Source organism: Amphibalanus amphitrite, unplaced genomic scaffold (assembly GCF_019059575.1).
Source record: "Amphibalanus amphitrite isolate SeventyFive unplaced genomic scaffold, NRLGWU_Aamphi_draft 000020F_arrow, whole genome shotgun sequence".
NCBI lineage: Eukaryota > Metazoa > Arthropoda > Thecostraca > Balanomorpha > Balanidae > Amphibalanus > Amphibalanus amphitrite.
This window is the reverse complement of record NW_024881516.1, coordinates 130,356-143,773: the sequence shown is the minus strand read 5'-3', so window position 1 is coordinate 143,773 and position 13,418 is coordinate 130,356. Positions and strand designations below refer to the sequence as shown.

General features: G+C 50.7%; 2 protein-coding genes across 7 annotated transcripts in view; one reads left to right on the top strand and one right to left on the bottom strand.

The window, feature by feature from the left end:
- Positions 1–13,418, top strand: part of LOC122390047 (ribosomal RNA small subunit methyltransferase NEP1-like) — a 46,637-nt gene that overhangs the window by 15,531 nt on the left and 17,688 nt on the right. For 3 of the 6 annotated variants that reach the window (XM_043382647.1, XM_043382658.1, XM_043382667.1), the window contains exon 2: positions 3,931–4,733. The exons of the other annotated variants lie outside the window; for them this stretch is intronic. In XM_043382647.1, the coding sequence (XP_043238582.1) occupies positions 3,938–4,642 (705 nt within the window). In that variant the 5' untranslated portion in view covers positions 3,931–3,937 and the 3' untranslated portion in view covers positions 4,643–4,733. Of the gene's footprint in view, positions 1–3,930; positions 4,734–13,418 lie in introns of those variants that run through there. 6 annotated transcript variants of the gene reach the window in all.
- Positions 5,382–6,647, bottom strand: LOC122389906 (uncharacterized protein K02A2.6-like). Its single transcript, XM_043382397.1, has one exon. It carries the CDS (start codon positions 6,645–6,647, stop codon positions 5,382–5,384), a length of 1,266 nt encoding a protein of 421 aa, XP_043238332.1.

Here is a 13,418-nt window from a genome sequence, read left to right as displayed (position 1 = left end):
ACCCGCAGTTGCTACTGTACAGCGACCCTGAATAAGTTGTCCGAGCACCCTCACAGGAAACAACGATAAACTGTCAGAGGGCACTCACAGGAAACCTCAGCTGCTCTTGTACAGGGACCAGCAGTCGATATCGATGTTATCGGTTGTTACTGGACAGGACAGACGGCTAGAGTTGGGGTTCGTGTACAGAAGCAACTGCGGGTCCCCGTACCAGTACAGCAACAGTTTGAGGTATTGTGATAACTGATATAACTGACAACTGATATCGGGGAGATCGTCTGATGGTGTACTGTAAAGCTGGTCCAGATACTGCTGGTCACTGCCACAACTGTGGTCGTTAAAGATTTCTGAATAGTGGTCCTTCCACATCCTAACAATGTTAGAGCTCTCGGTCACCTCTCCAAAGTTGACCGAGAATTTATAATTTTCCCGAAATTTATAATTTTCATGATGATTACGACCATTTCTCGTCCCCATCCTACCAGGCTTTTTGCCATTTACACTAATGAAGATAGGAAAAAGTAGATTTTTATTGGGACTAGGTGTTTTGAGAGTGAAACGTATTCAGCGTTCCCATTTTTGGATTCTTACTTGTGCTGGTCAACTAGCAATGTTAAACAGACAGGTGCTTGACATGCCTCCACCCTTGGCGGGGACGGCGGATAAAGGTATGGCAGACCTTGGTGAACAAACAGAACCGGGCCCAAATGCAACAATTTGTGGTGGCCCGTAAGCCGAATTACCAATTACCAATTACAATGGTTCCCAGTTTCCACGGGTCTGGAAGGGAGCCACTATTGAGGGACTTCTGGAACAGTGAGCAGACGGGTGAACTAATTGCGGCCGCGAGCTCTCGTAGGACCCTAGAGTGAATACCATTTAGACCAGGGGGAGGGGGTGGGGGATGTTTTGAGGCTCTCCCTCTAAGCTCCTCTGACCTCTCGTTAACCCTCGCCGGCCGAGGTGGGGGCGGATGCCGCCCTACTGGGGGTGCCGCCCTACTGGGGGTGCCGCCCTACTGGGGGTGCCGCCCTACGTAGGTCAGGTCACTGACCTACGACGTCATAAGTGAACCTCTGCACGGTGTTCAGATGTCGCAACTTCGCAACGCCCTCACTGCCAGAGGAGCTTTCACAGGGAAATGAAACTTGCGGGATCTAGTATTCATTACGAGTCTCACAACTTGTATATCTCGGATTTTTTTCCTAATGGTCATCAGGTCAGGTCATTTTCGTGACCTCACCGGTCATTTTCGTGACCTCACCATTATAAGTCAAAGGGGAAAAACGAAAACTGCTATTTTGGCGCCGGGAACGATCTCCCAACTATCCCAAGCACACAGAATCGTGATTTCATGCACTCACTGCATGGTTCGATGCGTCACTTTTGCAATGTTGACCTTGCATGACGTCATTTATGACGTCATTAGAGTCATATTAGTTTTCGTCAATAATTCCCGATCAAATTGAGCTAGCGAGTCTGGAAAGCCACCAGTGGACTCAGGAAGACCTGTCGAATCGAATGATATGTGACACGACCCCTTCGACCAACTTCTTGACCTGGGGGGCGCTGACCTGACCGTGACCCGAGGTCAATACCTTAAGTTGACCTCACCCAAACAAAAAGTTTATCATTTGATGCGCCTGAGCAAGGCGAACACGATGCTGCCAAAATCGTGACTCTGCGGCTGTTTTTTTTTGCGAAGTTATTCACCAAAAACGGAACTGGACCTTGGGACACTTGACCTGACCTCAGAGATCACCGGTTGACCTAGGAATTTAAAATCGGGTATCAATCTCTGCGTCTCGTAACGGCGCTTACGCTAGTTTTTTTTTCTGCAACGCGCTAGCTCCACAAGGGGCGAAACGGCGAGGGGTGTATATAGAAGCCGAGGGCCCCCCGAGGGCCCCCTCCCCTCGGCCGGCGCGTATATAGAAAACCAATAGGTCCGGCGAGGGTTAACCCTCGCCCGTATAGGGGGGGTCGAACGGACCCCCCCCCTCGGTTTTTCGCAAATAACTCGCGTAAAAAGGGGCCGATCGCGACGAAACTTTCAGTACCCTCGCGTTAATCAATTTTACACCTACCCTGAAATTTTCGTGACCCTGACCCTAATGACCTTTGACCTGTGACCTACTTTTCGAGGCCATGTTTGGCCGGAATCGCGATTCGGCGTATGTCGGCTCGCATTAGCGGCGCGTTTGCAGTCTTTTCGTGGTTTTAAGCGTTCAAACATGGGATATGATGTTGCTCCCATGCATTAGGGTGGGTGTCAAGGTCACCGGAAGGTCAGGTCAGGTCATTGACCTTTGATGACCTCGGTTCACTTTTTTCGAGTTTTACATGTTTCTAGGCCAGTTTTTGGAGCTGATTTCGAATTTAGCAACCATATGAACATTACCGAAGTAGTTTTGGTGCCTTCGTAACATGTTACGAAGCTGTCAGAGGCGGTTGCCACCTACTACGAATACCCTTACTGGTTGACCTGACCTGACCTGACCCGACCTGGCCTAAATGCATGAAGACATCATCTGTGTTCAAAACTAACATGATATTCGTGACCAGTGCCCCGAAAAACCCCATAGCAGCCACGCTTTACGACTTTCTAACAGGTCCCGATTTTCCCGACTTTTGGGCCATTGACCTGACCTGGAAGGTCAACCGATAACCTTGGACCTTAAAATTGGGTATCATCGGCTTCCTCTCTTCACGGGCAACACGCTCGTTTTTTCCGCGAAGCTCTAGCTCGATCAGGGGCGAAACGGCAAGGGGGGTCCAACGGACCCCCCCCCCCCCTTATACGTTCGCGGCTGGAAAAACACCAATACGGGCGAGGGTTAAGCTCGAAATCAATGCTGGCAAGCCATAAATCGACAACCGTTACAGCCAGCAAACGTGATTTCCTCGCAGAAATGTTCCCGTGGCTCCTCTAAAACTGCTCTTCTCGAAGCTCATCCAACCTCCTCAATAACAGTCAGTGCAACCGATTCAAAATTAAACCGCTGCTGCTAAAATAGCCATGCGTTGCGACCAATTATGAAAAAACACATGTGATTGCGTAAATTTATACATTTAACACTTTCTAATCATAAACATCTTTAAAAGGCACTTAAAGGGACCCTCCCACCTTAACATTAGTTTTGAGTTGAGATAGCCAAGTTTGCGGCCGGGCTCAGAAACCACCATTTATCCTGGTCGCAACCCCCGCAGCTTTATGGTGTTCAAGAAATTTCTTCCCTTTACTTGCAGGGTGGGACCAGCGTGGTCCCTATCTCTTAACCATTACGGGAATCTGATGACGTCATCAGGCTTTCGAACGTCCGTTAAATGTTTGACTAAAACGTTTTGTAGCACGCGGTGGTATATGCTGCGTTGCGCGCAACAAATGCCGCACTTTTAAATAAAGTCGCTAGGAACAGCGGAGATCCCAAAAAGTAAACAAAAGTAAAAGTCTAATATCTTGAAAACCGGTGAATATTTTTCGGTGAAATTTGGTAGATATTAGTTTTCGCTCTTTCTGAACCGAGCGACATCACTTTCATGCCAATTCATAAACTTTTTTGAAGGTGGGAGGGTCCCTTTAAGAAGACTGTGAGTAGCTAGATGTAATGCAAATCTAGGGGTAAAATCACACTCGTTTTGGATACTTTCATGTAATTACTAAAAAGTATTGTAAGTACTTATTCAACCGTCATTTTCAGCGCTCTGCGCTAGAGTGACTGGGGTGAGGTATTAGCGGCAAGGTACCGATGTGAGTAAAATTGTTTAGATAGATACGCAACTCTTTCATATGGCTCAAGAACGTGAAAATGAAGTGATAATTATTATGTGCCACAGCGGCTTCAGAAGTTTTTGTGTCTCCTGTGAAATTCTAGGAGCAGCACTTGATGATATTCTTACCATCCCATTTTCACTGGCTTTGTGTTTCAGCGTAAACATGGGCAAAAAGCGACGTCTTGAAGAGGATGACTCCGAGCGTGACCTGGCGTCCGCTGGGGTCCCATCGTCTCTTGCGGCTAGTCGGCAACGACGCCTGATCGTCATTCTTGAAGAAGCTCAACTAGAAACTGTTAAAATCGGCCGTAATTTCGAGCTGCTGAACTCTGACGACCACGCGGGTTTTCTGCGGAAGAACGGCCGGGACATCGGCTCGAGTCGACCAGACATAGCGCACCAGTGCCTGCTGATGCTCATGGACAGTCCGCTGAACCGCGCCGGCCTCCTGCAGGTCTACATCCACACACAAAAGAACGTGCTGATCGAGATCAACCCGCAGACGCGCATTCCGCGCACCTTCCGTCGTTTCTGTAACCTGTTTGTGCAGCTGCTGCACAAGATGAGCATCCGCGCGGAGGACGGCAATATGAAGCTCATGAAGGTCATCAAGAATCCGGTTACAGATCACTTGCCAGTGGGCATCAAGAAGATCGGTTTCTCATTCAGTGCTACAAAGGTGGTGCGTCCTCGTGAATTAGCACCTGACGAGGGCCCAGTGGCAGTAGTGGTGGGCGCTATGGCGCACGGAAAGATCCGCGCGGACTATGCGGAGGAGTTTGTCAGCATCTCCAGCTACCCCCTTTCAGGTGCGCTGGCGTGCTCCAAGCTTTGTGATGGTTTTGAGGAGGCTTGGGGCGTCCAGTGAATCGTGGGCATGACGATGCGTAGGGTGGGGGATTCATTTTTAATGCAGCATGAACAGAAGTGTTCTACACAATACACATGCTTCACTCGTCCGTCAATTAGTGTTCTTTGTGTAACCGAAGGTTTGTTGTCAATAGTTAAAACACTATTCTTTAGAATTGTGTTTTTCTATTGAAAAACAAATCTGAGTTCCCTGACAATTTGGCAAAAGCTGCCTGAGATAAGCATGTCGTGGTAACTGCTCAACAACATTTTGGGGCTTCGATTTGATATAATTACATAGCGTGCGGTTAAATGACAAATCGGCACTGTTATTCCTTCTCCCAGGCAGTCGGATTTTGGGGCCGGAAAAGGAAAGGGTGCATGCACCTAAGTGCCTCACCGTTGAAATTCAGATGAAAATTTCAGCCAAACGTCTTCAGCTGAAACGTACGCTCATTCCCCCAGAATGTAACCAGTGGGGTATCCAAGGGGGGGGGGGGGTCCTGGGGGTTGTAGTGTTCACCGCCGTCTCCGGATTCCGATGTATTCTCACAAACTCGCGGTGCAAAGCACTAAGGCACTGCCATGCTGTGCGGCCGGGCGGAGCCTCTCGACTGCTGGCTCTGACTGGAGCCGAGCAGGGTGCGGCCGCCTCACACTCGTATTACCGGGGGCCCGATGCCGAGCCACGGACACCCGATGCACTAGGTACTCGATACACTACACATTCCCCCCTCTCGCAAAAAAAAGGAACAGCATCACTGCGACACGTAGTAGTCCGGTCGTCTACAGGCACGGTCGCTTCGCCTGGGACGCTGCACGCTCACATCGGCGGCGTCCGGCGACGGCTCGCAAGCTGTCTCGGTCGACGGGCGAGAAGCAGCGGCGAGCGAGGTCAGAGGGCCAGCGGCGTCGGCCTCGGAAGTCGTGGCGGTCGACGTGGTCTCGCCGGGCCCAGCGGGGGGAGATGCTGAGGGAGACGCCGGCGCGTATGGGAGACGGGCCAGATGGGCGGCGTTCCAGGCCCGGCAGTCAGCCAGACGGTACGTTGCGGGACCGACGCGCCCAGTGACTCGCACCGGAGACGTGAACCGACAGGACGTCTTCGAGCGGTGTCCCTGCCGTCTCACGCAGACGTAGTCACCCTCAGTGATGCGCGGCGTCGTCACGTTACGGCGGCGGTCGTAGGACCTCTTGTTGGACTGCTGTCGGCGTCGAACTCGAGACGCCACACTGTCGGCTCCTGGTGTTGACGGCTGAATGACAGGCAGGTTCAGCCTCATCTGTCGTCCATGCAGGAGCTCTGACGGTGACTTCCCAGTTGTCGTGTGTGGGGTGGCTCGATACACCGCCAGGCTCTTGCGTACCTCGTCAATGAACGCTGCTGGTGGACACTCTGTGATCCACGACTTGAACGTTTTGTTGAAGCGCTCTACGGCGGAGTTGCCTCTAGGCCAGTAGACGGACGATTTGGTGTGCTTCACCCCTCGGGCGGCCAGATACGCAGTGAACTCCCTGCTCGTGAACTGGGGCCCATTGTCCGTCACGATCTCGTCAGGATAGCCCTCTTTGGCCCACACAGTTGACAAGAACTTGATGACGTCTTCAGTCTCAGTCGATGACGTCAGGCAGACTTCCGCCCCTTTGCTTCTGTAGTCAATCAGAGTGATGGCGTAACGGGCAGTCGCTGGTGCTCCGTTGATTGGACCAACGATATCCATTCCCAGTTTCGACCAGGCGCGGTCCGGCAGGTCGACTGGCTGCATGGGCGCAGGGCGTGCGCGCTGGGAGAGGACTGCGTCGCTGTGCTGGCAGCGCTCGCAACTTCGGCACAGCTCCTCCACCTCACGGTTGATGCCGGGCCACCACGCCAGATTCCGCAGCGCCTGTTTCGTGCGGACGATTCCGTCGTGCGCGCTGTGCGCCAGCTCCAGGTATCTGCGGCGGAGCTGAACGGGCACAACAACTTGTTGGGCTCCTCTCAGGATGACGTCGTCGTTGCGCACCCACAACTCGTGTCTCATCTTGAAGTACGGCTGGACTTCAACCGGGCAGGCCTTGGCGCTGCTCGGCCAGCCGCGCTTGATCTGATGACGCAGCTGCTGCAGCTCAGGATCAGCAGCTGATGCGGTGCGGACGTCTTGCTCGGTCAGCACGCTCTCTTCATCTGTCAGCTTGTGACGCACCGGTACAGCATCAGGACGGAGAACAATCCTGTGCTGGTAGCCACGGACTGTCGTCAGTGAGCATATCTCGCCAGGGTCGGGCTGAGACGGTGGCGGTTCCGGGACTTCTGCGCTCCCAGTGACCGCCAGCTGATCGATTGCCCCACTCGCGGGGTGCAGGTTTACGTCCAACTGCTTCAGCAGGTCCAGTCCCATGACGGCTTCTTCACCGTCGGAATCTATGATGAAGAACTCTGTGTTGGCTCGCCGTCCACGGTAGGTCACCAGCGCTGGCAGCGTGCCAAGCACTTGAAGCTGGTGTCGACCAAAACCGAACAGACGAGCAGACGTTCTATTGAGATGACTGCCTTTGAAGAGACGTCTGGCGATGCCGAGTCCTAAAGCGGACACCGTGGCACCCGTGTCAATTTGCAGATTCACGGTCTGCGTGATACCTGGTACCTCCATCTGTACTTCGCACATCATCTTATCAGTATTTGGTACGGCGCAGCAGAGAACAGTCAGCTCGTGACACCTTCTGTCGTCGTTCCGTTCACCAGACCAGCAGACCACGCCAAAGTGACCCGTCCGCCCACACTGCCTGCACGTGGCCCCGGTAGCGGGACACCGACCGCGCTCATTGTGCTGGCGCCGACCGCAGCTGGGGCACGTGTCCGGTTGCAGCTGGGCAGGTCCGGGGCGACGGTCGGCTTGCAACTGGGCAGGGGCGGGGCGGCGGTCGTCTTGCCGCCGGGCGGGTCGCCAGGGCCGGCGCCCGCGGCGCTGACGAGCGTCAGATATCTGATGCAGTGACTGCGCTCCGTCGGCTGCGGGCCGCGCCGGCCCGGCCATGGCGGTCGCCTCGCGTCGGGATCGCTCGAATGCCTCGGCGATCTCCAGAACGCGGTCCAAGGTCAGGCCCTTATCCTGCAGAAAACGCTCGCGGAGAATCGGATGCACTGTTGCTTCCACGACTTGGTCACGTATCATTGCGTCTGTCATTTGTCCAAACGAGCAGTTTACTGCCAGGCGGCGCAGCGCCGCCACGTAGTCGGCCGTCGGCTCGTGCGACTCTTGCCGTCGCTGCCGGAAGAAGAACCGCTCCGCGATCACGTTGACCTGAGGTTCATAAAACTGGCGAGCTGCCGCTCAGCCGCATGGAACTCGTCTTCGTCTTCTCTCCTCGGCTGGACCGGTAGGGTACGGTACACCCGTTGCGCCTCGGCGCCGACACAGTGCAAAAGGAGAGCCGTCTTCCTCTCCGTGCTGTAGGCCTCACCTCCCAGGGCAGTCAGGTAGTTGTGGAAACTGAAAATCCAGTCACTCCAGGGCAGTGCTGGTTTTCCTGGTCTCGCCAGGAACGGAGTTGGCGGCGACACCCCCTCGACGTTCATCGTCGGTAGTATTCAGGATCTCATCCTCGTCGCCAGATGTAGTGTTCACCGCCGTCTCCGGATTCCGATGTATTCTCACAAACTCGCGGTGCAAAGCACTAAGGCACTGCCGTGCTGTGCGGCCGGGCGGAGCCTCTCGACTGCTGGCTCTGACTGGAGCCGAGCAGGGTGCGGCCGCCTCACACTCGTATTACCGGGGGCCCGATGCCGAGCCACGGACACCCGATGCACTAGGTACTCGATACACTACAGGGGTCCTAGGACCTCCCTGGAGCCTAGAAAAAAAAAGTTTTTTTTTAACTCGGAAAAAAATGAAATGACTACGAGGGCCCTTTTGACCACTTCCCATTTTTTTTTTTGCATACTGAAAAAGTACTGGGGTACTCTTTTAGGGACCATTTGAGGACTATCAGAGGGCACCTTTAGGCCAATGAGGGACCTTGTGAAGTAAACGGAGGCAGTGTGGCCAAATTGGTTTAGCGTTAGGGGGGCGATGCATAAAAAAGTCGTATGAGGATGTCTCTTTATTAAAAAAAACTCGTCCTCAACCTCATTTTAAGTGCAGTTTTTACAGGGTAATGTGGAAAAACTATACCTGACGTCAAGTTCTGGTGGAAAGTACAAAAAAACTTCAAATGTTGTCATTAAAGATGTAAAAAAAAAAACATTGCAAGCGCGACAGTACGAGTAGGACGGTGCAAATCGTACATTGGAACATTTTTAGTCTTTATTCCTACACTATAATAGGTATGCTTTCACGACAAAAACGTCGTGATGATGTAATTTTAAAATAATTCTGAGGATGTTATTATACTTTTCATTGGGGGTGACTTTCCCCGCAACATCACCACTTTGGCCACACTGAACGGAGGGCCCTTTGGAACGAACAGGATCCTCTCAGGCACGCACACAGAGGGCCCTCTCAGGCACATTGAGGGCCCTCTCAGGTACACCGAGGGCCTTCTCAGGCACAGAGGGTAATCTCAGGTACACAGACGGCCCTGTCAGGCACACAGAGAGCCCTCCCAGGCCCAAGAGGGCCCTCTCAGGCCCCAGAGGGCCCATTAAACCGCGCCCCACTGGGGTCTGTGTATAACACGCCCCACTGGGGGAGGCTATTCATAGCCCCCCTCCTAACTCCGAAACTACTGGGCCGATCGTCAAAATTCAAACGGCATCTGATAGCCCCGGAAAAAACTGTCGAGCGAAGCCTAATTTCATTGACCTCCTCGAGGTCACCGATGACGTCACAGGTCAGGTCAAAGTAAAAATTATCGATATTTGGCTTGTTCACTTTTTGGGCTCTGGCTGCCGTCTTACAAGTCAGATCAGGCTGATTTTTTGTTTACACACTCGTGAACAGATGCTTTAGATACCCTGAGGGTACGAAACTTGTACTTTGATTTGAGGTCAGGGTCAGGTCATCATAGGTCACGGAAATCTTATGTCATAAGTGGGTCACGTGACACATGTTTTATGGTCCATTTAGGTCATAGATTTCTAATTCGGTGTTGCCTGTGTTATTTGAGGCCACTTTCATCTGAATATAGCTGAGGTCAGGTCACTTTCAGGTCAAAAAAGGTCAAATTTCAAAGTTGAAATTTTTCAACTAAAAACATGTCTATCAGATGCAGTTTGACCTCAGGAACACGAAGGTGCTATTTGTATTGGTGTACGATGTCAAATTCGTACAGAAAAATTGATTTGAAAAATTTAAAATTTTGAAATTTTTGCTATAATGCGTATAACTTGGCCATTTTTGAAGATATCTGGCTAAAACTTGCTAGAGTAGGTCATAGGCATGTGTTCTATCATGAATTTGCCGGTTTTTTCGAAATGTAAAAAATTGGAAAAAGATAAAAATACAAATTTTGAATTTTAATATATATTATTTTCGAAATTTCAAAATTTTGAAAATTAGAGATACTAGTTTGATAGCGCAGTCCATTCTGAGTCCTCTCATGCAAAGAAATTGGATCTAGCTAAAAACTGAGCTCTTGGGAGCGATTCCCGTGGTTCAATGTTTTGCGTCGAAATCGGCTGAACATGACGTCACTCTGACGTCATTTCCGGCCGACCTATGATAGATACGAAGTTCAAATTTTGACGCAAGGTGTCAAATTAATGCAGCCGAAGGTACTGAAAGTTTGGCGGCGATACGTCAAGCGGTTTAGAAGTTATTGCAGAAAAACGGGAGGGGGCTATGAATCCCCCCCCCCCCCCAGTGGGGCGTGGGTTAAGACGATCAGAAGGCCCCCTGAGGTATGCGGGTCATTTTCAGGCCACAAGGTGTCCTATGAGGCCAGCAGACGCTCCTCTTAGATCAAAGGTTGTCCCTGGAGGTCTGAGGCGAACAGAGGGCCCTCTCATCCACCACAATGAGGGCCCTCTGAAAATCAAAGGGCCCTCGGAGGGCAGCAGAGGACCCTCTCAGGCATCGCCCCAAAGCACAGTGATGCAAATGGGGCTCACGAGTGGCCATAAATACCGATAAGGCCCAAATTTCAAGTTCACCTAATCGAATAAATCGTAATATGGCCAGTTAGGCAAATGTTTGGGGTGTGTCAGAAAACATGATTTTCATGTTTTTGTCAAAACCGGCCTCGTGTATGATTGTCAGAAGTCGTGACATTTTCTATGTCGTAAAATGACTCAGATACTCGCAACTTAAAACGCCGTTAGCGTGCGTTTATTTCATACAAATGGCAAAAAAAATTATGCATGGCAATGAACCCCAAAGGCTGCTGCTTCTCATGCCGGGTCACCAAAAGCCGCATCTGTTTTGGTTTGGCGGTGATCTAATCATTTGTCATCATGTTACTATACAATCGCAGTTTTTTACTAAAAAAATATTTTTCTTTCGTTTCACCTACAGCAGTGTACACAGGGTGTGCCCGTTAGTGCACCATACCATAGCATTCCCTAATCATTTCTGAACTGAGCCGCACTGTGAAAGAATGAAGGCGCTAGCACAGGGCTAACCGGCGCCACTAAAGTTTTCGTCCGTTGCGGTCGGGTGCCGCGGCGCGGTGGACGGCCCGGGCGGCCGCGCCGCGGGCGGGCGGCCACAGCGGGGGTTCGTCGGTGCATCCCTCTGCTGTTCCTAAACTAAGCGTTCTAGCGCCTCGCGACAAAAACCAACGGATTGCTCTTGACCAGATCTCGCGAGTGAGCGTATTATTTTTGAGTTAAGGTCAATATTTGCCCTACTTATAGCAGGTCAAAGTTAAACGTCTGTCGAAATTGCAATCCGCGGTGAAAGCAATCCGCCCCGACCGCGACACCCGACCGCGCCGGACAAAAACTTCAATAGCGCCGGTCTGCCCTGTGCTAGCGCCTTAATCCTTTCACGGTGTGACTCAGAAATGGTTAGGGAATGCTATGGTATGGTGCACTAACAGGCACACACTGTAAACTGCTGTAGGTGAAACGAAAGCAAATATTTTTTTAGTAAAAAACTGCGATTGTATAGTAACATGATGACAAATGATTAGATCACCGCCAAACCAAAACAGATGCGGCTTTTGGTGACCCGGCATGAGAAGCAGCAGGCTTTGGGGATCATTGCCATGCATAATTTTTGCAGTTTGTATAAAATGAACGCACGCTAGCGGTGTTTGAACTTGCAAGTATCTGACAGTCATTTTACGACATAGAAAATGTCACGACTTCTGACAATCATACACGAGGCCGGTTTTGACAAAAATATGAAACCTATGTGATTTCAGATGCACCAAACATTTCTTTGGTTAGCCATATAGCGATTTACTCGGTTTGGTAAACTTGACTTCTTGGTATTTATGGCCATTCGTGAACCCCATTTGCATCACTGTGCAAAGGGCAGTCGGAGCACTCTGAGAAGGCCACTTGAGTTCCAACAGAGAGGACAGCTAGGGCCCTCTCTGTTGGTTCTGAGGTGATATGAAGGCTATATCGGGCCACTATGGGCTCTATGATGTCAACAGGCACTCTGAGGACAAAGAGAGCCCACTGAGTCGAACAGATGGCCCTTTGGGACTATCAGAGGACTTTTTAGGCCAACGAAAGGCCTTATGAGGCCAACGAAGGGCCCTTCGGGACACAATCAGGGCCCTCTCAGCCACCCGGAGGGACCTCCTCTCTAAGGCAAACAGGGGGTCACCTTAGATGATATGAGGGCTATTTCAGACCTCCAGGGGCCTTATTAGACCAGCATACGGTCATCTGAAGTCAAAGAGGGCCTTTTGAGGTATAAAAGGGCCCCTGGAGAGAAAACAGAGGGCCCTATCAGGTACCCAGAGGGCCGTTGGGGGCTACTAGAGGGCCCTTTGAAGCCAGTGATAGTCTTCAGAGGCCAGCAGAGGGTCGCTCTGAGGATAACAGAGGGTCCTTGACGAACAGAGGCCCCCGTGAAAATGCAGTTGGCGTCACAAGGCCCGGTTTGCTCGAGAACCCCTTCTGTAAGGATGTATTATTGGCTTGGATAATCTTCACAAAAGCATTTCATATAATTTAAGAACAAATACATTGTGAAAACATATTCCACTCGGATTTTACTAAATTCAAAACAAAGGAATATGAAAGTTGGAAGAGAAAAGGTATACCTACCATGTATTGGTGATCTTCAGGGTTGTGCTCGACTCAAAAAAATTTGCCGAATCGACTCATCTTTCAACTTCAGAAAGCCCTGACTCAACTCTGACTCAAACGAGGAGCTGATTTTTCCCTTGACTCGACTCATGACTCAAGCGGCTCAATGAAAATATGAGTTGACTCAAACTTGACTCAAATTTTTGTTGAGTCAAGTGAGTTGACTCAACATTGACTCAGATAAAAAAGTTGTTGAGCGGGGGCGGGGTGAAAAAAAAATCCGGCAGCAGGGCCAGGACGAAGTTGTTAAGCGGTGGGAGGGGGGAATGAAAAGCTTGTTTCTAGAAAGTTGAGTCAGGTGACTCATGTTCCTAAATGTTTGACTCAACTCAATGTCAAAAGTTATTTTACTGACTCAACTCTGACTCAGCTCAACGCCTTAATATTTTTGTCCGACTCAACTCTGACTCAACTCAACAGCTCAACATTTTATCCGACTCGACTCAAATCTGACTCATTTGAGTCAGAGTTGAGTCAAATTTCTGACTCGACTCATGAGTCAAGCACAACCCTGGTGATCTTTTTGAAGGTCATAAATTAATGACATGGAGAAGATTTAAGGGGTTATACGGCATCAGCTGCAACTTTCTAGAGTATGTCGGACTAA